The 25,558-nt window shown below is 35.7% G+C and overlaps 1 protein-coding gene across 1 annotated transcript in view; it reads left to right on the forward strand.

The window, feature by feature from the left end:
- Positions 1–25,558, forward strand: part of LOC149807941 (nuclear receptor-binding protein-like) — an 85,734-nt gene that overhangs the window by 29,416 nt on the left and 30,760 nt on the right. Inside the window, exons 7-11 of the mRNA XM_089972198.1 lie at positions 3,554–3,637; positions 10,858–10,916; positions 13,314–13,415; positions 20,746–20,878; positions 22,100–22,208. Coding sequence (XP_089828324.1) covers positions 3,554–3,637; positions 10,858–10,916; positions 13,314–13,415; positions 20,746–20,878; positions 22,100–22,208 — 487 coding nt within the window. The remainder of the gene's footprint in view (positions 1–3,553; positions 3,638–10,857; positions 10,917–13,313; positions 13,416–20,745; positions 20,879–22,099; positions 22,209–25,558) is intronic.

Genomic DNA, 25,558 nt, shown 5'->3' on the forward strand with positions numbered 1-25,558 from the left:
ACATTAAACTGATTTATGGCCCCAGTTTGATTTGAACTTTAAATTTTCTTTCTGCTCAGTAACTTAAGAAGGACCTAATGAATCAATATTTAGCACGCGGCATGAAGAAAGGCCCATCAAGTTAAATTTGTCGTCTTTTTTTGGCAATATTTGACTTAGAACTTTGCACTTCAGTTTCCATCAATAACTTTTGAAGCATACATGTGACAGAACCAGGAGATCCAGATAGCAGATTTATAAATTTTCATCAATAGATTGGTTTCTAAACAAGTAGTTTTTTTATCAACATAAATTGTATGTGTTTTGAGGGAGCTGAATAGAAAAGAAGCAGATTCTTTTAAAAACAAAATATGAATTCTCTTCGATTTAAAATAAGCAAATTTCTAACTCGAATTCGATTCTAAAAATAATAATAAATACCACTCTATGTATTGTCAGTTAGATTCTAACAATAATAATGAATACCACTCTGTGTATTGTCAGTTAGATTCTAACAATAATAATGAATACTACTCTGTGTATTTTCAGTTAGATTCCAACAATAATAATGAATACCACTCTGTGTATTGTCAATTAGATTCTAATAATAATGAATACTACTCTGTGTATTTTCAGTTAGATTCCAACAATAATAATGAATACCACTCTGTGTATTGTCAATTAGATTCTAACAATAATAATGAATACCACTCTGTGTATTTTCAGTTAGATTCTAACAATAATGAATACCACTCTGTATTTTCAATTCGATTCTAGCAATAATAATGAATATCACTCTGTGTATTGTCAATTAGATGAAAAAGGAAACGTCGTATATCTCATAGTTCACTGCAAAGATTTTTTAATAAAATCCACAAGCATTTTTGGTTTTCATAAATTCACTGACTAGTGACAATATGATTACTAAGTTTAGCACTTAACAGGTTGTCAATAGTTTTTTGGTTTAGATTTCCCTTGAATAACTTTTTGTTTTGCAGAGGAGAGATTGTACTTCATGTATCAGCATTAGAAATAGCAGTGACTAAACAACCATGCAAAAAAGTTAAAAAGTCAGTTTTCCCATGGTTGGATTTTAAGGAAACTGATTCCTTGCCTATACCTCTCCAAGCTAAGTTCACCCCAAGAAGGAAGTTCCTTAGTTGGACATAGATGTATTCCTGAGTATCATATTCTAATTTGGTGCTTTTTTATACTGGGAGAAAGTTCACGTTTGATATGTGTTGAACATAAATAGAAAAGCAATGACTTTATAGCTGCTCGAGCTCTGGCGGGCCATTTAAAATCAGCCCGCAGGCCACATGTTGGTTGGACAGCACTGGCTTATGGTATGGCACTGTGTCCATCATGTGTTGCATATTATGCATCCATCCACAATTGCTGTTTTAATCTTTTTCAAAAAACCTACCAGACCAGTTTCAACCAAACTTGGCACAGAGCATCCTGTCAGATCAGATACGGCTGCCATGACTGAGATTAGAAAACCCTTCCATCAGCATCTTTAGAACTGCATAAGAGAATTTAGTCATGCTTGACAGAAAGTATTGTTATGAAAACCTTTCAGATTTTTTCAAATGAATCTGATCCACCATAACAGATGATCACCTTTGCTAGAAATATAAAACCTGTAAAAGGCTTCTAAAAAATCACTGAGTAGAGTTGATCAAACTTGACAAAAAGGCCACCATTACTAAAAATAAAAAACCTTTTAATGACTTCACCAAAACCGCTGAGGAGAATTTGACCCAATTTGATAGAAATCATCCTCTTATGAAGGGTTCTCATGTTTGTACAGTTGATGCTGATGATCCATTAGATGTGGGTGGTGGTCAGTATTCGAAATTAAAAAAATATCTTTTAATGACTTCTTCTCAAATTTCACTAAGCAGAAGTTAACAAAGCATCATGAAATAATGGCATTTCACTTGATTATGTCAATCTGCTGTTAAATATAGCCACTGTTGCTAATAATAGAAAAACATTTAAATGGCTTCCGGAAAATGGCTTTGCATAAATTGACAAAATTTAGAGAAAGCATTCTGGCAATAAAGGCATTCAGATTCATACAAATTATGTCTTTATTTTGTCATCAAATATGGGCACATACTAAAAATGGAAAATTCTTTTAATGTGTTAAGTTTTTAAAAACCAGTCAACAGAATTGGACCAAATTTTACAGAAAGCATTATAGCATGAAGAGCACAAATGGTGCCAGTCTGCACTCAAATATGGCTGATGTACTGAAAACAGAAAAACTTTAAATAACTTCTCCTAAATACCACTGTGCAAACTTTGATCAAATTTAAATGCCTGTCACATTTATGGAAACGATGTTTGCTATCAAATATGACTGCCACAAAATGTGACTGCCATCAAGTATGACTGCCACAAAATGTGACTGCCATCAAATATGACTGCCACTAAATAAGACTGTCCTAAAAATGACCTCCACTACTAAAAGTAAGAAAAGATTCACATAAGCAGCTTTATTGAATTTGATCAATTTTGACACAGTGTCCTGATGATAGGGCTTTCAGTGTGGACAAATCATGCCGATGTGTCATCAGATATAGATGAAAACCTTGAAAAGGGTGTTTTTGTAACATGTGCAATCAACAGCATTGAAGAAATTTCAACAGAAAGCCTCCTGCTGACCCAGATTTCTTAGCCAATCACTCATGCATTGGTATTATATGTAGATATCAGCCTGGTGAATGATCTCACTTGTGCCACTTGTTAGTATTTGTGGCAGAGTTTTATGAAATTATATGAACTTTTTAACTTTGAACTTTGCCATTTTTAACTGTGTCATATTTGCAGGGACATTCATGGCATATGGACACATTTCTTGTTTTCAGTTCACCTGGCTGCTAAGTGTGCTTTTTGATATGACCCTGCATCGATTTTGTTTGAAACTTCTGAAAAACTACTGGACTAATTTTTACTGTATTTCTCAAAGAGCATCCTGGCATGAAGGCTATCAGATCTGTACAATTGATGCTGAGTCATCTTTAGATATGGCCATTAGAACCTAGATAAACCTTTACAAACTTTTTCTCAAAAACTGCTGAAGATAATTTGATTAATTTGACAAAAAGCATCAGTGCATGAAGACTTTTAAAGTTTGTGCAGTAAAGCTGATCTAACTTTAAATATGGCCACCATTACTAACAATTGAAAACCCCATCTGCTATCCATCGGCGATTAATATTTTGAACTTCTCAAAAGCAACCAGACAAATTTTTAACTAATGCAGAGAGCACCACTGCATAAAGCCCTGATGCCAATACATCATCAAATATGGCCACCGTTACAAAAAATTGGGAAAATAAACTATTACATGTAAATGACTTCTCAGAAACTGCTCAACAAAAATTGGCCAAATTTGAAAGAAAGCATTCTGGTATATTTAAAAATATCAATTTTGCAAAACATTCAATACTCAAACATTTCACAGGCAATTATCCTTGAAGCAAGATTCATAAGTGTAGAAGTTGGATTAGAGGATTTTGACTGTAATGCAGATTTATTAATTTTTATTGGTTTTATTTTCTAGTGGCCCCTGATGCCATGCATCAAGTGAAGACTTGTAGAGGGGAGGACCTGAGAAACATGCACTGTGTAGCACCAGAATATGTGGGTAAGTTGAGGGCAAACTTTCTTATTATTCTGCTCTGAAGTTTTGCATTTCTGTACATGGTTGGATATTTTAAGAAAAGCTCTCACAAGGCTCATACCACCAGTTCTTCATATTGTGCACAACACATTTTAATAGGTCATGTTTGGCACTCTTAATGGCTAGGATTTCATTATAGTGTGGTGATAGTTGTGGAGCAAATAGGAGAACTTGTAGGAAACCATGTTAGTAGGTTATGGTATTATTTTTATTGAGTTAAAATTGATGAAGAAATTCCATAAAACTAGCTTCATGTACATAATGTATGGGATCTATAAACTCCATCAAAAATGTGTATGCATTTTACCTTAGCTCTAAAGGTCCCACCATCATTGTAACTAAGCATGAGTCATCCTACAGTAACCTCAGCTAGATAATGACAGGTAGACCCATCGCCATGTGTCAAAACAGCATACAAAGCATATTTCAGTTTTAAACAATTCTTTTATTTGATGAAGTCTTTTCAAATAGATAAAGTACTACAAGTAATATAACATTCTAAAACTCATGTGAAAAAAAATCACAGTATTATCTAGTGTACTTTTAGAGATAATGCTTCCTAAAAATGACATATTTCATTACAAAATATATGAAGAATATGCAAAATTTAGCTTTTTTGCCATGTTTGTTGCTTTGTTAGAGCTTTGCACTCTATCCAAAGTCTTTAAATTTCTCTTAGTTTAATCTTTATATGCAGTACTATATATCTGAGAAAAAAGAACAACTCTGGTAACTTTACTTTTATGTACAAACTGTGTTAAAAAAATCAGAAAAAATGACAAAATCTTTCAAAACATACAGCATTTTCTCATGTTCATGAACCAAAATATTTTACTAATTGTCAAACCTTTGTAGGTTATCTTTAAACAGTTTTATCTATGCATGCAGTACTAAAGGAAAAATGACTTTTATGATGTACAGCCTTGCAAACAAATAGACAAGATGGTCTTAAAAATGCCACATTATGCATCTTTCTTTCTATCAAAAATTAAAGTCCATCACCAGAAAATAGAAAGACTCTGTTGATCAAAGTAAACACTGTTTCAAAGTGATCTACAGGTGGCCTAAATAATAAAACACCAAAAACATGTTTCAGAAATATCTAAATTTCCTATATAATTAACTGAAAAATTATTTCAGTTTTCTCAGCCTTGTAAGGGGAGATAATCCAAGAACTCTGGACCCATCTTTGATTGAAATTTAATATTTTTTCTTTGAATAATAAAAACCATTGTACTTATTTTTCTTAATACAAGCATAAACAGATGCGTGTCCAGTTCACTTAATTCAGTTTAGAAATTAAACTAAATAATCTACAATGCAGCATTTTGTGAAATAATTTACAATCTTGTATTTTTCAAAAGGTTATAACATCTGATGCTGTCAGTTACATGAAGGCATATATGTGTATAAATACAAACATTATTAATTTGCGTTTCTCTACAAAAATAGAAAACAATTTGCTAGAATAATAAAGATTAAAAATACAACAACAAAAGAGAAAAACTGTCCAGTTACTAGTCTTGCTCACTGTCTTACACAATGTCAAACTAGAAAGATACAAGCTCAGTGCCTGAAAAAGCCTAAAACAAAACGTGACCAATGTATGATAAATTGCCATACAAGTGTAACAATATATGGTCTTACACAGTGTCTGACTGAAAGTTTCAAGATTTTTCTCATATCCAGTGGCTCCTCTTCTGAAAAATATCAGCCATGCTTTTAAACTTTCTCACCAACTTTACATACAGTGTGATCCTTAGATGTTTTTGACACAAGAGGTTGTGACATATCTAATGTCTCCTCATCAGATGAACTCCAATCACTTTCACCTGCAGGATTTACACCATTTATATTTGCCAGTGTATTCACGTCTAGCTTATAATTCTGAATTATAACTTGATTTCATGCATGAAATTCATTGGGACCTTGACATACTAGTAAATCCTTTCATGCAGTCAAGATTTTCAACATGACACAATCTACTGACTGCCTTCCACATTCGAATTTGGTCCAGCTGTTGCCGTTTGTTCATATTTTTCAAAGCTCTGTGGTCTCTACACAAGTGTGTTCTTGCTTTTAAAATTTGCTCCTTCTGTTTTCATTCTTGTTCCACTCACATTAAGCACTATTTTCGAATTTAGAAACGAAATCATTGTATCCTTTACTCTACTGTCACCATGAACATGGAACCTCTTCTGTATTTCTCTGAAACCCTTGTGATGCCTGTTGTGCAAAGCACATAAAGCCTTGCCTTCTGTTGGAGAATTTGTAAAATGACAAAGCCTTGTTGTCATAATTTCATACCATAATGACCCACAAGTAGATTCTTTCTTGACAGTGAGGCTATATACTTCACAGTTTTTGGCACTATTGATGAGGCAAAGAAATTGTCATGTTGTGAGATTCTTAAAATAATCCAAAGTTTCAGACGGCATAAGTGGATCAAGTGTGAGCAAACTTTCCAAAGACTGAAATGGCCAGTTTGGAATCGGATGACCCGAGTCTTCAAACCAAATATCACCTTCTAGCAACACTAGTTGTGCATACATATATGAAAGACAATTTAGCTCAAAAATTAATTCAACTGTATGGAATTAGTAAATATAAATTTTTACCAAACATGTTTAAAGTGTCATTTGAGTTTGCTCGATGAACAAATTTATAAATATGTACAATGTATATTGATATTCATATGTTTTTTAATTTTCTTAAGGGGTTTAACATTATTTTAGCCATTTAAGGAAAAATTAGGGACTGGATTGGGGAGAAATGCCATGTCCTTATAATTATTATAATTGTAAATGCTCTAAATACAAGGACATTTTCAATTTTGTTTATATCATACTCACTGAAAATTAAATAATAAACCAGTAATGCTTACTAACATGTACTATTGCCGTGAATTTAGATAAAAGCAGAGAGGTGGGGGTTGCAAAGCGCCATCAAACCTTCAAGTACAGAAATTGGTATATATACTGGGTTTTAAAACTATAAACTAATGAATAACTGATTAAATTAATTAAATTGACAGTAAAGATCATAATAAAATAACACCAAATAGAAGAATATTCGTTCAGATTGATTGTTCATAGTTACGTCAATTTATTGTGCAACATGTATTGCATTTTCCCGGTATTAAAATTCGCATCCCCAATTAAAGTGTAGAAACAACAACATTATTATTAACATAATTTTTAAGAGTTGTACGAATTGTTTTCATTGAATGCATGCTGAATTAAATACTCTTTGAAAATGTGTAACGTAAAAGCCTATTATCACTGACCTACTGTAAACATGTGAGCCATAGCAGCCATTTTACTCCAGGTGCCTGATTATCTTGGAATCTTTAGTTCGAAGTGCGGCATATTAACACTTGCAAAAGACATGATTTGGGGTTCATTCAATGCAGAAAGAAAAGTTTTATCTATTTGACAGTGTACTCCTTAAAATAACCAGAAATACTCGAGTAAAAAGAAAGAAACATACCCATTTCTTTGTTCTTGCTTGTTCTTCGAAGTGCAAATACTGTGGGAAAGGTCATAGTGTCAACTATACATTAAACCCAGTATCATTGGTTAAAACTAACACACCTGCACGCACAGAGCAAATCAAATTGTCCGTTGTTTACGAAATGCGAAGCATCAATACCATTCATTAGCGGGTCACTGACCAGGCCACACTGGACAGTCATATTGACTGGAAACAAAACAGCTGAGTACCCATTTCGAATTCGCCCTAATTTCTTTATTTTTAAAGGGAAAAATGATAAAAGTTAAAGAGATAAAGAATGGGAAAAAAGCAAGATGGTGGTGAAATTTTTATTTTTCTCATTTATGGGAAACCCATTAAAATTAAAGGTTAATTATTGGATTTTCACTGATCTGCCATTGATGACCTGTTATGATATCCGTGGGCCTCTCTGTCAATGAGTAAAAGAGCTTTGAAGCCTCAAGGGAATTGTGAAAAGCATACAGAAATGAAATATTGACAGTAAGAATGAATTTAGAATATATTTTGCTTAAGCATGACAAAGTTCAGGACTGCTGTTATAAACACTGATAAATAACAGTACTAACTCCCGAACTGATATAGATGAGGTCACTGCACCTCTGCCCTCGGGCCCACAAGGCGTTTGAGCTACAATGTATTTACTTAGGTTTAGGTTAACAAAAATAGTTCTTAGTTCTTGTTTAAGTATGTAATTCTGATAGTCGGTGAATGTGACATACTATAATCAGCATTCTTCTCTTAAGTTTACACAGTTAATTATAATGCTTGAAAATTAACTTTAACTTTTTGTCTTTGACAAGTACTTGAAATATGCTTTAATTTCCTGATGAAATATCTGTATGAGCTATGTTGAAGAGATTTTCATGATTCGAGTTTTGCTTATTTTTCTCCAACTTTTCGTGAATTTAAGTTGCATATTGAATGCTGGGGTTTGAACTGCAGAATGTGTAAGATGAGCTAATACCTACATTTTCTTTGTGTTTGAAAGTAATAATCTGATTGCTTTTCTACACATTGATCACTGTTGGAGGTTGTATCCATATTAGATTAATTCCGGTATGTGAAATGAGCAGAGTATATGAAGATTTACCATGGATTCTGGCACAAAAATGGCTCCCAGTTCAGACTGTTGCATGGATTGATTCAGTAGGTGGATAGGCAACACGTTATAGTCTGTGCTGTGCAGCTGGAACACCCACTACTTTGCCGTCAGTTTGTTGTGAGATACAACCTGTGGTGATGTTCAGCCTTACAGAGTCTTGGTCATTTGGAAACAGTACAATTTATGTGGAAAATTTGACCTTGCATTTTTATGGAATTTTTACTGTTTTGGCAGTTGTCATTTATCATGTACATATTTACGTTTGGTCTGTCTTCCTTGGGATGATGGCAGGGCTTTTTCAGTCAGTCAGATAGGAACTGTAACAATCTTTTATTTCTTTTTTTATAATGGGTGCTTTAGAGGGAACTTCCTTGCACCCAAGATTAAAAGTTAGGGTCATTGGCACGGGCTAAGATGAACCCTGTAGACCTTAATGTGTTGTCACTGTTATGTGATTGTTTTGAGGAAATTTGATATATAATGATTTACAATAATTTGATATATAATGATTTGCAATAATTTGATATATATAATGATTTACAATAATTTGATATATAATAATTTACAATAACTTTGATATATTATGATTTACAATAATTTGATATATAATAATTTACAATAATTTGATATACACCTCTCCCTTGATAACTTGCGCACAACAGGGTCCAGTAACGTAGACAGCACTTTAAGCAAGGTGCGAGTTACTGAGGGACTTCCAAAAATTGAAAAAAATCGTTTTGACATTGAGAGAATGGTGGTGGGGAGCTGCATAAGGAAACTGGGCAGTTTAATGACTGAATCCTCATTTTACAATCACATCTATAGTAATTTTAATGACGCGCTTTTTCTAATGAAGTTGTTCACTATTATGTTTAAATAACATTTATTTTCAAGATGTCCAACATGTGAAAGACCGTTCCAACTTGTTTAAACAACCATCATGTGTACGCAAAAAAAATATGTTTATTACATCACTGCTTTTTGTTTTCTCGATGAGTCTGGTTCCCGTAGTGGTGTTTAATTATTATCCTGCCAAATCGAGAGTCTATAGAGAAGGGAACTAGACTAACTGTTGATACACCACCAAACAAGATTCCTTTTTTTTTTCAAAAACAAGCAACATTTATTTTGTGAGACAATTGTCTACATCAAAACTTAATTTTTGTATTTTTCAATTAGTTCACTATTGATGTCGTGATTTCATTGGAAGTAATAATGAAACTTCTTATCATCCTTGAGGATATCTCTAAGTGGCAGTTCAAGAATTCTCTGAAACTTGCTTGCCCACAGTGGTCCGTATCTGTGAAATCAAGTGCTTTATTTTACGAAGTATTCATTTCGCTTGGCTGCTTTGTTATCTTTGGTCACAGTTATGAAAGAGTCGGTTAATTAAGGTAGTTTATGTCACATACACAATAACATTTATAAGTGTTTGATTGATCAAATGAAGTGAGTTAACCCGACATATGACTGGAGCCTCTAGATTTTAAATTTGTAGGATTTTTGTGCCTTTAAACTTTTCTTTTATTCCACCTCCTTTATTTGATTCAAAAGATATAATTAACGTGATAATATAATGGAGGCCAGCTTTTAATTCAGTGCAGCAATACAACAATACTTCTGGAAGTCAATTATCAAAACACAGTCGGCACTTAATTAGATTCTCAGAGAAGCGCTTGCAGACATAGCTGTTATGGTAGATTGATGCATTTTATGTTTAATTACAAGAGGACACATTGCATTTAATATGATGATTACACTTAAAAGGAACTAAAAGATAGAACTAGAACACAAATTTCAATTGAGAAAAAAATATTTAATTTATATTTATTTATTAAAGTACTGCCTCCACTTGGCGTAAGTGACATTTTCATTGATCGAAATTTCCTTACATATTGTTTAATTGCGACGTACTAGGAATGTAGTTTGGAAAGAAAAAGGAAAAAATTTGTATGACCTATTTTGAAATTTGATATTTCAAAGTGTTGATTAAAATTTCCAGGTCCTTTCGATAAAACAAGCGATACAACAAAATTTCAGTTACCAATTTTGGTTGTGATTTTCTTCAAGTTCAACAAATACGGATCAATTTTGGGGGACTTTTCACTTGTTTAGGACTTTCAAAAACCTTTATAAAGACTAATTTGGATTCATTTCATTATCCTGTAAGTTTCTCTCACATTTTTCATTTACCACTATGACAATTAAATTGTTGTTAAGTTGTTCAAAACTTGTTGGTTTTGCTTCTTTTCTGTTACTTATGTGTGTGACCATAGAGTCATAACAGTAAGCAAAACTTTGAAATGAGTCAGAAAGTTTATAAATTTGTTGGTTATCAGTACAAATTTAAAATTGTATTATCATTTGGTGAAAATTACAATTATATTTAATAAAAAATAGCATGTTTAAATGACCTGGAAACACAATGGATATTGTGTATATATTGTATATATGCATTCGCCTTATATTTTATGATGTGTAACATTGTGTGTAATATGCATAAAATATTAAGTTGGTTTAATAAGTTAAATAACAAAATAGTCATGTGATGATTTAATTTATTTTACAGATTCTGGAAATCTCAGCACAGCAGTTGATATATATGCCTTTGGAATGTGTGCTTTAGAGGTAACTGATATTCTGTGTTCTTGTATAATCGTTGTTCGATTCCTCCCCCCACCATTTTATCATGCAAGCTTATCTCACATTTTGCTCATTATTGCAGAACAGTTAGCTTTTCTTTGCTGTATTGTAGTCTCTTCACTTCAGTATAAATCCTTGGGAACAACAAACAGACATTGTCTCTGCTTCACTTCGATGTCAGTCTTGAGAGGGATAAACAGATATTGTCTCTGCTTCACTTCGATATCAGTCGTGGTAGGGACAAACAGATATTGTCACTGCTTCACTTCGATATCAGTCTTGGGAGGGACAAACGGACATTTTCTCTGCTTCAGTTCGATATCAGTCGTGGTTGGGACAAACATTGTCTCTGCTTCACTTTGATATCAGTCGTGGTTGGGACAAACAGATATTGTCTCTGCCTCTGCTTCACTTCGATATCAGTCTTGGGAGGGACAAACAGACATTTTCTCTGCTTCAGTTCGATATCAGTCGTGGTTGGGACAAACACATATTGTCTCTGCTTCAGTTTGATATCAGTCGTGGTTGGGACAAACAGACATTGTCTCTGCTTCACTTTGATATCAGTCTTGGGAACAACAAACATATTATCTCTGCTTCACTTCAATATCAGTCTTGGAGGGACAAACAGACATCATATCTGCTTCACTTCGATATCAGTCTTGGGAGGGACAAACAGATATTGTCTCTGCTTCACTTCAGTATCAGTCTTTGGAAGCAACAAGCAGATGTTGTCTCTTTTACACTTCAATATCAATAATTGGGAAGAACACAGACAATGTCCCTTAAGGGAGATCTAAAAAGGATGGTACAGTAAACATGAAAATTTTATTGATCATGTTACACTTTGGATGTAATGGGTGTTAGTGAGTGTAGATCAGTGACATTACTGTAATATTTTGGTGCAGATAGCACTACACTCAGCAAGCTTAAATTAGACTAACACCAAAGGCACAAAGTGGGGTTTACATGATTAATTTGTAGATTGATTTCTATGTAAATCAATAAAAAGTGTAATGTCCCACTGCACAGTGAATCTCAGGAACATCTGCAATAACTGGATATTATTATAAACTCATTTTTTTTCTCATTTAACTTTCCATTGTCATAATCATGCAGTAATTGTCCATACTGCAGGGTTTCATATTGCATGACATGTTAAAAAATAGTATCATTTATTAGGAACTACTTTGTAAACAAACAATGTATGCACATGTAGCAGACATTTTAGTTTTTGATTTATTAGATTTGTTTGTGACTAAACTAAACAAGCTGTTTTGTCCATTTGAAAGTAGAGATGACAATGATGTAGACGAGTTAACTGAGTCACAAATAAAACTTTTAAACAAGCAAATGAACGAACATGATATTTGCATTGTGCACAAGAAATGTGAGGGATGCAGTATCGAAAATACCATTCTGACCATATAAACATTTATTTTGCAGAAATGTTAACTTTTCGCAAACAAAATGGTCCATGCTATGACCAGTGCACTCTAGGGTCTATATAAATATAGCATAGAAAAGCATATTGAGGCCAAGGGATGCCACATATATATCGGATATGTACCACCATTTTACTAATCAGTCCAAATACTAAATTTGAGAAAAAATGAAACTGAGGGTTTTGGTAGAAAACCAAGAACCTTAGAGCCAATAAGCCAAGACAACAAAGACAACAAAGCCAAGACAACAAAGAAGTCTTGTTTCTGCTACTGTCACATAACAGGCCTAGCTGCGTTGCAAATTCCCCCATTTACATTTTTTTATACAATATATGGATTTAGAATAGGGATGGAAGCCATACAGGTCATGTACTTAGCTGGGTCACTCCAGTAGCGAGCATGCAAGTGACAGGGCATAAATATGTCTTCTTTATCTGGTAATAAGAATGTCAATAAACATACTTAGATTTTTGCATCTTGAATTGCCTCAAAATCTACTTTCTTTTGTGTATTTATTTTGGAATACAGCATAAATTCAGTTAATTTGTTTCTTGTAGTGTAATTTTTTTTTATAATTAAGCCTTAGGTACAATAGCAAAATGATTATAAAATTAAAAGGTTACTGCATTCATATGGGAAAATATGAACTTGCTTTTTGACCAATACTGCACTCCCAAGGTCATGCAGTATTATTCAGAAAAACTTTCATATTTTGCCATACAAATGCAGTAACCTATAATTACAAGTTGAATCCAGCTGCAAACAACATAGACCCTGGTCCGCCTTAACATTTTGTGCCAGCAGATAGGGTTTATGCCATTTGTTATATTTAAACTCATAACTAAATGCAGTGACAGATCTGGTTCTTTGCAGTTTTCATTTCGATTTGACTTATAAGCAAATATATTCTGTAACTTACATCTAACGTGTATTACAGATGGCTGCCCCAGGTATGCTGTGTAATGGAGAGGCAAGTGCTTTTATAACGCCAGATGCAGTGGAAAGTGCATTGCAGTCCATTGAAAACATCCAACAGAGGGTAAGTAAATGGTTAATCTTTGTCACTTCTTAAAATTGACATTTTTCTTTGTCTACATTATGTTAGACTATGCATGTAATGGAGTTTTATCAGCTAAACATACAGCTTTTGGCATAATCATTGTTTTTTATATACTCAGTTATGTTCTAAGTTTACTTGTGTATGGATTATGCTTTTCTGGTACATTAAAAAATGAAAATAAAGGAATAAAATCTGCTTATCATTTTTTGTCATTTTAATTCCACACATCATACAAATTTGAGAAGATTAAAAAAAGAAAGACTGCTGCATAAGAAATGCTTAAGAGCTAATTTGACAGAGACCTACATGTACTTTCCTAATGGTCTTTTTATAGCAACTGTACATGACCCATTTCCAAAGAGACAGATGGGTTTCTTTAATTTGAAACTTTGCCTTGCATATTCATTATGTTGATGTTCAAGTTATTTAGTAAACCATTCTGTACTTGTAGAGAAAATGGCTCCAGATATTAAGCAAAATGGGATTTTGTGACTTGACTTGTGGATGAAAATTCTTTGAACAGATGGGTCTTTTGACATTTAAAAACTTTATCCAGTTAGAAAAAGAACAAATCAACACCATCTGTATAAATTTATAAAGAAGAATACGAGAGTTATGCAATACAGCACTCAGGTTGAGCACTTCATCATGCAGAATTTGTGGACTTCATGATCATTTGTCAAAAGTTAGACATCTAGACTAGTTACAGTGAATGTGGAATATAAATAATTTTTCAGTATGTTTTGTTTTCTTACTCTGTGTCTAATCCACATTTGTTTGCTAAGTATTTTTGCAGATCAAGGTTAGTGGTATAAATAAACATGTACATGTACATATTTAGCTACAATGTCATCGCCTTAACAAAGTAGGGGTATTAATAATGGTACTAGTAATATATGGATGACATCTTTTATGTTCAGATTATGCTTTTTTTGCCACTTTTATTAGCAGAAATTATGCTTATACCTCTCTCATATTGAGGTGTATGGATAAAGGGCACTATATTTCTTCCCACATCTTCTTGAACTGCGATAAGCATAAATCCAAATCTGTTTTCAAATAATAGACAAAGAGCAATAACTCTTGCCAGTAACCTCCCCTAGCCACAACCAGGTGTTGCTAGTTTTTAAGTTTCACGTTTCACTTAAATACAACATCCTACAAGACACCTCCCATCAATCCAAAGTCATATTGATGTTAAATTAGAACCATCCATTCAGGAATTTGGATTTATTTGGATTAAACTTCATTTTTCTAAGTAGGTGGTCAATATTGTTGTTTTGAATATTGTCAATATTTTGTGAAATATTTTCTTTTTCTTGGACTTTTTAGAGCCATGATATAACATGTAATTGTGGATGCATGTTGTTATTCATGGTTTTGTACCTGTTGCTTTAGTATTGCTTTAGTGATTTATCGACATATTTAATTTAAACACTTTTTTGTGTTGTGTTTTGATCTTGTCATTTCTGTGAAACCTGTTGATGAAATGTAATAAATGCAACAAGTTCAAGGCTAATCAAGACTTGCATGAGTCATTCCTTGCATGTACAAAATCTACTTCGTCACTCGTCCAACAGTAATGTAGACTTGGTTTTGAAAAAGTCAACCTTGGAAAAGAAAGAAGGTGATGATGACATAAATTTTAAAATTCCAACAAGTAATAATGGTACAGTGTGCCCCCATTTTTAAGCAGCCCAGGTGATGAAAGTTCCCTGCATATCCAAGCATGGGCTTCAGGCCTGTAAGTCTATGTTTTCATGGATTTATCCTTTACTACTTTATAACCATCTGAAAGCATCCATTATTATCCAACCAGTTGAGCCGTCCATCCAGACATATCATTCAGGGGATATTACTGAAAGATCTGCTTGTCTCACCAGGCCTATGGCTTCATTTTTCAACAATTATGGAGATCTTGATGATAGATTTGTCCTTCCTACTATGCTACGGCCATGTATTCAATTACATGTATCTTAGACTGCTCTTGTGGTTTAGTGGTTAGAATGTCCACCTCAGCTGCAGGAGGTCACAGGTTTGAACCCTGACCGAGTCATACCAAAGACTTATACAAATGGTACTGACAGTGCCTCTTTAGGCACTCAGCATTAGGAGGTTAGTGTTAGGACTGGTCAGCCTGGTGTAAGGATAATGTGACTGGGTCAGACATCATGCTACATGTCTGCGGCATGATGCCCCAGTGCTAGACATCAATATAAACTGCCACACTGCAGACATCGTAGCGATATGACTGAAAAAATGTTAAAGCTGCATTAAAAGTACCAAACACAAACACAGAAGCACAAAGATGTATCTTAGTGATAGGTCCATTCTTGCCAGGTCTATAGCTTCATCTCTTTATAATTATGGGATCTTAATGACTGATTTGTCTGTCTTAACAAGCCTATGGCTGCATGTAATTACAATTAAGGGGATCTTAGTAATAGATTCATATGTCTTGCTTGGTCTACATCTTCATCTTGCTTCAATTACTTAGATCTTAATAATAGGTTTGTCCATCTTAACATGCTATGGCTACAAACAATTACAATTACAGGAAGCTTAGTGACATATCTATCTGTCTCTACCCAAGCACACTGTGACAACGATTTTAGTGATCAATCTGTCTGTCTATACACGCCCACAGCATGGCCAGTACCAGCACCAACCAGACTGCCTTCCACACAGACGTTAACCATGCCATCTGTACTGGTAGGATAAAATCATCTGGCAGATCTGGCTTTTCTTATATTGACTGTTTACTCACAGTGCTAAGAATTATATAGAGACTATGGCATTGCATCATTGTTGATATGGGTATGGCTTATACTGAAATAGAAGCAGACCATGAACAGTCTGGTACAAGGTACAAGGTACATTCCACAGAAAATCATACTGAGCTGCTGGCTTTAGATTAAAAATTTAGCGGCTGTGAACATGTCGACACCACTTTTTATAAAGTGAATAATAAAAAGACTTTTTCTTGCCACATCAAACCAGGTTTGGAATATGTTTGCCATGTCAGTGATGTTGGATTAGGCAACTTGGTCAATTTCTAATTGATGGTGGGAGGAGGGGAGGCCAATCAGCACGTCTGTCCCAATTGACAGAGCAGAATTCTAGTCATTAGTGCCAATCTTAATTTCATACATTGTAACACTTGTTTGCACCCCACATACAGACCTGCCAACTCTTACGATTTTGATGTAAGTCATAGGAAAATTATCCTTAAAATATGAACTTATGGCATAAAAGCAAAAACTACAGGAAAAAAAGCATTGCCAAAAAATCCGCAAGATTTGTTCATCCATGTTTGATTTTGATCCGGGTTTCATATTAGAAGTAGTGAAATTGGTCATGGAATCAAACTAACTTTACAGAATCACATCAGGTGCTTTTAACTGCACCGTAAGTTCATGCGCAGCATCTGCATGAGCAAACTGTTGATCGTAGAATTTTTTTAAAAAATGGCGTCCAGAAAGCAGTGCATGTTTAAGACGTAAGGGAAAATTAGCTTTTTGAAAAGTGTTAAAAATCAACACAGGAAAAATAAAAAGGAATATTCAGATTCTTGTGAATAAAAGCTGGAAGGGACACAGTTATGTTTATTGGACATCACGTGCCAATTTGAGTATGACTTGTGGCGGGAAATATGATTGCCATCATCATGTGAAATGGAGAAAGAATTTCCAAGAATTATGACAATTTGAGAGACAGCAACAAGCCATCGAGCTGCATAGGGTTTGGAACTCAAATTTGTGCAACTGTACTAGCGGCAAATAAAGTCTACATGTACATTACAAACTTTTCAGCTGAACATAATGTTTATCGTTGCTGCACATTCCAAATACCGAACGTTTTATTACATTTTCCAGCTTTACAATAGCATTTTAAGAGATTTTGTTACACCTTACTGAAAAGTGGTCAGACTTATGGAAAAATATCAACTGTCTTACTGAGACGGACTCCTCAGCGTTGGCAGGTCTGCACATACCTTCCTGCTTCAAGGATGGCTCTTATTTGGCTTGCCATTGCTGGGACAAAATTGGAAGAAGCTCAGAGGCAGGCAACTCAAGATTTACCCATCCAATTTGCTGCTGCACCCATATTTTATAAACCAGCTGTCCCTGCCATAATGGAGGGACAATAGGCGAGCCAAGCAAAGGGATCTTTTATGTTCCAACCGCACTGCATACAGATCTTAACATTATAGTAATGCCAGCAGATGACAGCTGAACCAGACTATGAGGCACCCTAACAGAGAGGCATGATTCCAGGTTTTTCCACCCCAAATCCTCTTGTTTCCTGCCACTGACTTAACACATCCATCCTGTGCAAACACTCAACCAGGTGATGGGGGCACAGACCCCAGCAGTTCTAATCACATTGGATCAGTGGATTGACACAAAATAAGTGGATGATCCCTTTCATTTTTAAAGGGTTTTGGATTTAGTTTATCCCACACCCTCTTTCTTCATCTCTTCTTCTAATGGATGTGTCATCAGATCAGGAGGAGGATGAAATTCTTCAGCAGTCGCGCACTGACAAATGAGCATTGGAGAGTTATGAAAACCATAATCTCTGAGGTTCTATTCATGGCTGTTCTGTTCCCAAAAGGCCAATGGCAGGTTGAGGCTTACAGACTAAAGATGCCTCAGTGAATTCTTTCTTTTGCCAAGGTTTAAAATAGAAACAGAAAGATCATATAACCTCTTCTTCGAAAAGGATGAATGTGCCATCAGTCTAGATTTCACCAATGTCTACTTAATGTCTGTATTCAGTTGGCATCATGAACATTTTTTGGCTTGCTTGCCGTAACAAACTTTACCAATTTCTAGTCCTTCTCTTTGGTCACAATATCAATTCTAAGGTCTTTTCTAAATTACCGTACATGGGGTTTTCATTAAAACACTGTAGCAATATTTAGCTCATTCTAATAAAAATAGTGCTCATCTTAACATGGCCTTCTTGGAAATCTTATTATCAATGCTGTTTGCAAATGAAAGGTGACGTTAACATTGGGTTTTGTTTGAAGCACACTTTGTAAATGGATCTGAATGGTATTTGATCTCACCACGATATTCTGTCCATACTTTTGTGATGGAGTTTTGAAAACCTGACCTTTTTGGCATTGGGATCAAGTCAAAAGTTCGTTTGTCGTCTTTTTGTTTTCAGACTATCACCGGGCAAACTGGGTGCTCAGCATTGGTCACAGGTCATTGACTTTGATTACTGGTTATCATTCACAGTGGTGCACTTTGAATAACTGAATACCAGATTTTCATTGTTGGTTTTGGGATCAAGTTGACCTCCCCCCATTGGGCATTGCTTACACATCAAGGGAAGAGGATTGGATCAGTATTCCTGCTTCCTTACGTTCCTGTTGAATCCTTGTGGGATTTGGGGACCTCCACTACCCATTAGTAAATCATCTTTCCCCTCCATAACATCATGGATGCTGGGGTGGGTGGGGGTGCAGAAAAGCCATGGATCTGTTGTCACTTCTGGCCTCATTCAACAAAAAAGAGACAGACTGCCATATTCCTCCAGTTCTTTAAAGAAAAGATTTGCCATCTCATTTGCCTTAGAACAACTATTATGGTCAGTTATGTTCCCCCTTCAGACTGTGACATTTGTTGTCTTCCTCAGGTAGGGATACCAAAACGGATGGGCCTGTCTTGTCTCATTATTGGCTTAAGATGACAGTGCTCTTACCAACATAGTGGACCCTGATGAGTTCCCAGAGGAACCAGCTGTAGCAGGTCTTTCCCTTCCTTTTGAGTCTCCTGCCCCTTCACAACTGTTGGGCTAGGTGTAAGCAGAGGAAGAAACTTGATTGTTTGATAAAGCGGTGAATTAAGTTTACCACCTTCTTCCTTCAGACTTGTTTCCAACAGCATGGGAAACTAGGATTCTCTCCAGACTGGAGAGATTTTCTGGGCCCTCTAATGTTTAAATCTTCTGCTGTTCTTGTTCTTGTTCTTGTTCTAGGGTTTAACGCCATTTTTCAGCACAAGATAGGCTATACATGGCGGCCAGTATAACTGGTGGAGGAAGAACCCTGGAAAACCCAGGGAAGAACCACCGACCCACGAGAAGCTACCAGCAGGCTTTCCCACGTACCAACGTTAGCCGAGCCTTGGACTCGAACCCACGCAGACAGAGGTGAGATGGCAGTGATCCGTAACGGAGAGCGCTTTAGACCACTCGGCCACTTGGGGCCCCCTCTTCTGCTGCAGTCTTCCCGCAGTCAGTGATGGCATGGGAACTTGCACAGAATTTTTCCGAAGTCAGGAGCCTACCAGGTTGCAGAAGGGGTGGTTGTTCCTATCTTTTTTTTCTGGTTGTTGTTCATCACCTTTACTTACTGGGTGCCTTCCTGGGCTTGGCCCCTCAGATATTAGCAGCAGTCAAAGTCTTTTAGGTTTTGGAGCTTAATGCTCGCACCCTAGTGATTTTACAGCATCTTGTACCATTCTCTTTTTATCTGCTTCCTTTAGACTAATTATGGTGGAATCCTTGTCTCAGGTTGTGCTTCAGCACTTGCTAGAGACTGGTTGAATCATCTAGACATGTGTTCTAGTTTTATGGTGCTCTCTGCAGAGATGCAGCCTTTGAGACATCCACAGCCCTGATGGACTACACCAAGAACCTGTTGATGGTTGTACCTCTTGAGGAAAAAATACTCTTTATTGATCTCATCCCATTTGTAGCATTTCAAAATTTGAAGGACCAGCAACATTTGTCCCTGGTCACCTCTCTGCAACTATCAAAACTAACCAAGAAACCCAGTCACCTTGATTAACCTATGGGACCTTCTCCCAATGTTTTCTGGCAGGTCCAGCCTAGACAGATTCACAAGCAGGCCTGGTTAGAAACTCCTTCCCACCAATTTTCATATGAAACTGTTGTGGTGTCCAGAGAAGAAAGTCTGACTGACCTTTTTCAAACTCTTGGTTGGGCATCAAGGACAAGATGTGGGTCTGCTCTACTTTACAGGATGCTTTCTGGCTGCTCTTCAAGGATCATTCAATATCATGGACCCACATTACGTTTCATCAGTCCAAACATCATGGAAGAGGTACTCACTCTTTTGTGTAAGGTGCAGTCAAGAAGGTGGATAAGGAATAAGTTACTTTAGAAGTATGGCAGGCCTAAAGTTACCTGTAGCAAAAACTTACTTTACACCTAATGAAGTATTACAGGTACTTGTAGCAATAAGTTACTTTACACAGTCTGAGACATTTTTCCATCAGAAAGTTGTACCTTTCTGTGCTAATTGATTTTTTTTGCTTGTTTCTCTTTACAGGATTTCATTTCCAAATGTTTAGAGAAAGACAAAAACTTGCGTCCCACAGCTAGAGACTTACTTTTTCACAGTGTGATATTTGAGGTTCATTCTCTCCAGCTTCTTGCAGCACATGCATTGGTTGATAATGCTTGTAAGTATACCAGTATGCTTGCTTCTTTCTTGTACTTTAACATTCTTAATGAAACACACATTTGAACAAAACAAAATGAACCTGTTGATGCTTGTGTATGTTTTAAAGTATTTCTGAGCTTCCTTCACATCATAAACTGGAAAAATCCTCTGACCACTGTCCAGCCCATGTTGTTAGTACAGTAACTAGAAAATACATCTTACTCCAGCAAATCTAAGCTTATCTGAACAGCACGCAAAAATAATCTTCACTAATCTGCATCACAAATGGTTGAGCTTGATTGCCTGATATTGGCTTCAGAATTACAAAGTACAGAAATTGAAAATGGTAATGCAGAGCTCAGATTTCTGTATGAATGTTATGTAAAGTAGAAAAAAAGTAAAGTCTTGTCAATTCCACAAAAAAGTGTTCTACTGTTAATACACCTTGCCAACATATCAGTCAACCTTGGTTAGCACCTGCTTATCTAACTTCCTATGACCAATGTACATGTAAATGAGTGTGGGTGTGGCTTAGAGCAAGTTTTAGAAAGGTCTATTGTTGGAATAATGTAACTGATAGTGCCAAAAATGTAAATACACAGTACTTCCTGTATACAATTTTTCTCCTTGAAGCCAAAGAAGTGACTGATGTTAAGAATTAGGACATTGTTTACTGAGGTGTATTCCAGCATGTCTACAAGTATGTATATATAATATACAGAATGACAAAAAATATTTTAATGAGTGATATGAATCTTCATGTATATTTTACCTGGTTGTTAAAGACAAAAATTAACTATTGTATTCCCTGACTATAAACCTTTCCATAAAAATGAACAATGTTAAAGGTGTGGTTGTTTTATATTGGGGTATATTTGCATAATACTACATATACCATCATACATACTTGTTTAAAGGTCCAGTCTAACTGCAAGCAACATAGAAGAAGATCTGCTGTGATATAATGCACTGCTGGATCAGGGTCTATGTTGTTTGTATAGACCCAGATCTGTCTGTGCATATTGTGATGGTAAATTTGAGTCTTTGCACTATGCAGATTGACTCAACTAACAAGTGAGCAATGATGTTATTAAACAGACATCCATAAATAGAAACGATGACCGCCTCATGAGGACATTATGTACAATGATGTAATATAATCAAAAGTTTATGGCATCCCTGACCATGCCGTGTAAATATCTTGTTGGCTTTATATAGACAGACTACTTATTTGTTACAGCCGTGTTGCCTGGAAATTTACCAGATGAAGCTCATTTGCCAAAGATGGAGCCTAACAAAGTGATTGCTGAAGTAAGATTTAGCAAAGATACGGAACCTCTACAGTGGAAGTAAGTAACTTCTCATACAAAGAAGAGAGCATTATTATATTTAGATCTATGCAATATTCTGCCATTAACAAACAGTGTAGACTCTTAACTCCTAGAAAAGTGGAGACCATTATTATATTTAGAAATATATAATTCTCTCCAGTAACAAATATTGTAGACTTTGATCTCGTAAGAAAGTAGGCAACATCATCATATTTAGATGTTTGTAACTCTCCAGTAACAAATATTGTAGACTTTGATCTCATAAGAAAGTAGGCAACATCATCATATTTAGATGTTTATAACTCTTCAGTAACAAATATTGTAGACTTTGATCTCGTAAGAAAGTAGGCAACATCATCATATTTAGATGTTTATAACTCTTCAGTAACAAATATTGTAGACTTTGATCTCGTAAGAAAGTAGGCAACATCATCATATTTAGATGTTTATAACTCTCCAGTAACAAATATTGTAGACTTTGATCTCGTAAGAAAGTAGGCAACATCATCATATTTAGATGTTTATAACTCTCCAGTAACAAATATTGTAGACTTTGATCTCGTAAGAAAGTAGGCAACATCATCATATTTAGATGTTTATAACTCTCCAGTAACAAATATTGTAGACTTTGATCTCGTAAGAAAGTAGGCAACATCATCATATTTAGATGTTTGTAACTCTCCAGTAAAAAATGTTGTAGACTTTGATCTCGTAAGAAAGTAGGCAACATCATCATATTTAGATGTTTGTAACTCTCCAGTAACAAATATTGTAGACTTTGATTTCGTAAGAAAGTAGGCAACATCATCATATTTAGATGTTTGTAACTCTCCAGTAACAAACAATACTTAGTGACCATCTTGAAACTCTTCTTATTACTAATCCACCTGAATGGATCAACATGGGTCTTTCACTGAATAGATCAACATGGGTCTTTCATTGAATGGATCAACATGGATCTTTCACTGAATGGATCAACATGGGTCTTTCACTGAATGGATCAACATGGGTCTTTCACTGAACAGATCAACATGGGTCTTTCACTGAACAGATCAACATGGGTCTTTCACTGAATAGATCAACATGGGTCTTTCACTGAATAGATCAACATGGGTCTTTCACTGAATGGATCAACATGGGTCTTTCACTGAATGGATCAACATGGGTCTTTCACTGAATAGATCAACATGGGTCTTTCACTGAATGGATCAACATGGGTCTTTCACTGAATGGATCAACATGGGTCTTTCACTGAATGGATCAACATGGGTCTTTCACTGAATAGATCAACATGGGTCTTTCACTGAATAGATCAACATGGGTCTTTCACTGAATGGATCAACATGGGTCTTTCACTGAATGGAATGGATCAACATGGGTCTTTCACTGAATAGATCAACATGGGTCTTTCACTGAATGGATCAACATGGGTCTTTCACTGAATGGATCAACATGGGTCTTTCACTGAATGGATCAACATGGGTCTTTCACTGAACAGATCAACATGGGTCTTTCACTGAACAGATCAACATGGGTCTTTCACTGAATAGATCAACATGGGTCTTTCACTGAACAGATCAACATGGGTCTTTCACTGAATGGATCAACATGGGTCTTTCACTGAATGGATCAACATGGGTCTTTCACTGAATAGATCAACATGGGTCTTTCACTGAATGGATCAACATGGGTCTTTCACTGAATGGATCAACATGGGTCTTTCACTGAATGGATCAACATGGGTCTTTCACTGAATAGATCAACATGGGTCTTTCACTGAATAGATCAACATGGGTCTTTCACTGAATGGAATGGATCAACATGGGTCTTTCACTGAATAGATCAACATGGGTCTTTCACTGAATGGATCAACATGGGTCTTTCACTGAATGGATCAACATGGGTCTTTCACTGAATGGATCAACATGGGTCTTTCACTGAATAGATCAACATGGGTCTTTCACTGAATGGATCAACATGGGTCTTTCACTGAATAGATCAACATGGGTCTTTCATTGAATGGATCGACATGGGTCTTTCACTGAATGGATCAACATGAGTCTTTCACTGAATAGATCAACATGGGTCTTTCACTGAATGGATCAACATGGGTCTTTCACTGAATAGATCAACATGGGTCTTTCACTGAATAGATCAACATGGGTCTTTCACTGAACAGATCAACATGGGTCTTTCACTGAACAGATCAACATGGGTCTTTCACTGAATAGATCAACATGGGTCTTTCACTGAATAGATCAACATGGGTCTTTCACTGAATGGATCAACATGGGTCTTTCACTGAATGGATCAACATGGGTCTTTCACTGAATAGATCAGCATGGGTCTTTCACTGAATGGATCAACATGGGTCTTTCACTGAATAGATCAACATGGGTCTTTCACTGAATAGATCAACATGGGTCTTTCACTGAATGGATCAACATGGGTCTTTCACTGAATGGATCAACATGGGTCTATCACTGAACAGATCAACATGGGTCTTTCACTGAATGGATCAACATGGGTCTATCACTGAATAGATCAACATGGGTCTTTCACTGAATAAATCAACATGGGTCTTTCACTGAATAAATCAACATGGGTCTTTCACTGAATAAATCAACATGGGTCTTTCACTGAATAGATCAACATGGGTCTTTCACTGAATAGATCAACATGGGTCTTTCACTGAATAGATCAACATGGGTCTTTCACTGAATAGATCAACATGGGTCTTTCACTGAATGGATCAACATGGGTCTATCACTGAATAGATCAACATGGGTCTTTCACTGAACAGATCAACATGGGTCTTTCACTGAACGGATCAACATGGGTCTATCACTGAATAGATCAACATGGGTCTTTCACTGAATAAATCAACATGGGTCTTTCACTGAATAAATCAACATGGGTCTATCACTGAACAGATCAACATGGGTCTCTCACTGAATGGATCAACATGGGTCTTTCACTGAATGGATCAACATGGGTCTTTCACTGAATGGATCAACATGGGTCTTTCACTGAGTAGATCAACATGGGTCTTTCACTGAATAAATCAACATGGGTCTATCACTGAACAGATCAACATGGGTCTTTCACTGAATGGATCAACATGGGTCTTTCACTGAATGGATCAACATTGGTCTTTCACTGAATGGATCAACATGGGTCTTTCACTGAATAGATCAACATGGGTCTTTCACTGAATGGACCAACATGGGTCTTTCACTGAGTAGATCAACATGGGTCTTTCACTGAGTAGATCAACATGGGTCTTTCACTGAATAGATCAACATGGGTCTTTCACTGAGTAGATCAACATGAGTCTTTCACTGAATAGATCAACATGGGTCTTTCAC

Source organism: Sinohyriopsis cumingii, chromosome 1, assembly GCF_028554795.1.
Source record: "Sinohyriopsis cumingii isolate HCF-2022 chromosome 1, ASM2855479v2, whole genome shotgun sequence".
Lineage (NCBI taxonomy): Eukaryota > Metazoa > Mollusca > Bivalvia > Unionida > Unionidae > Sinohyriopsis > Sinohyriopsis cumingii.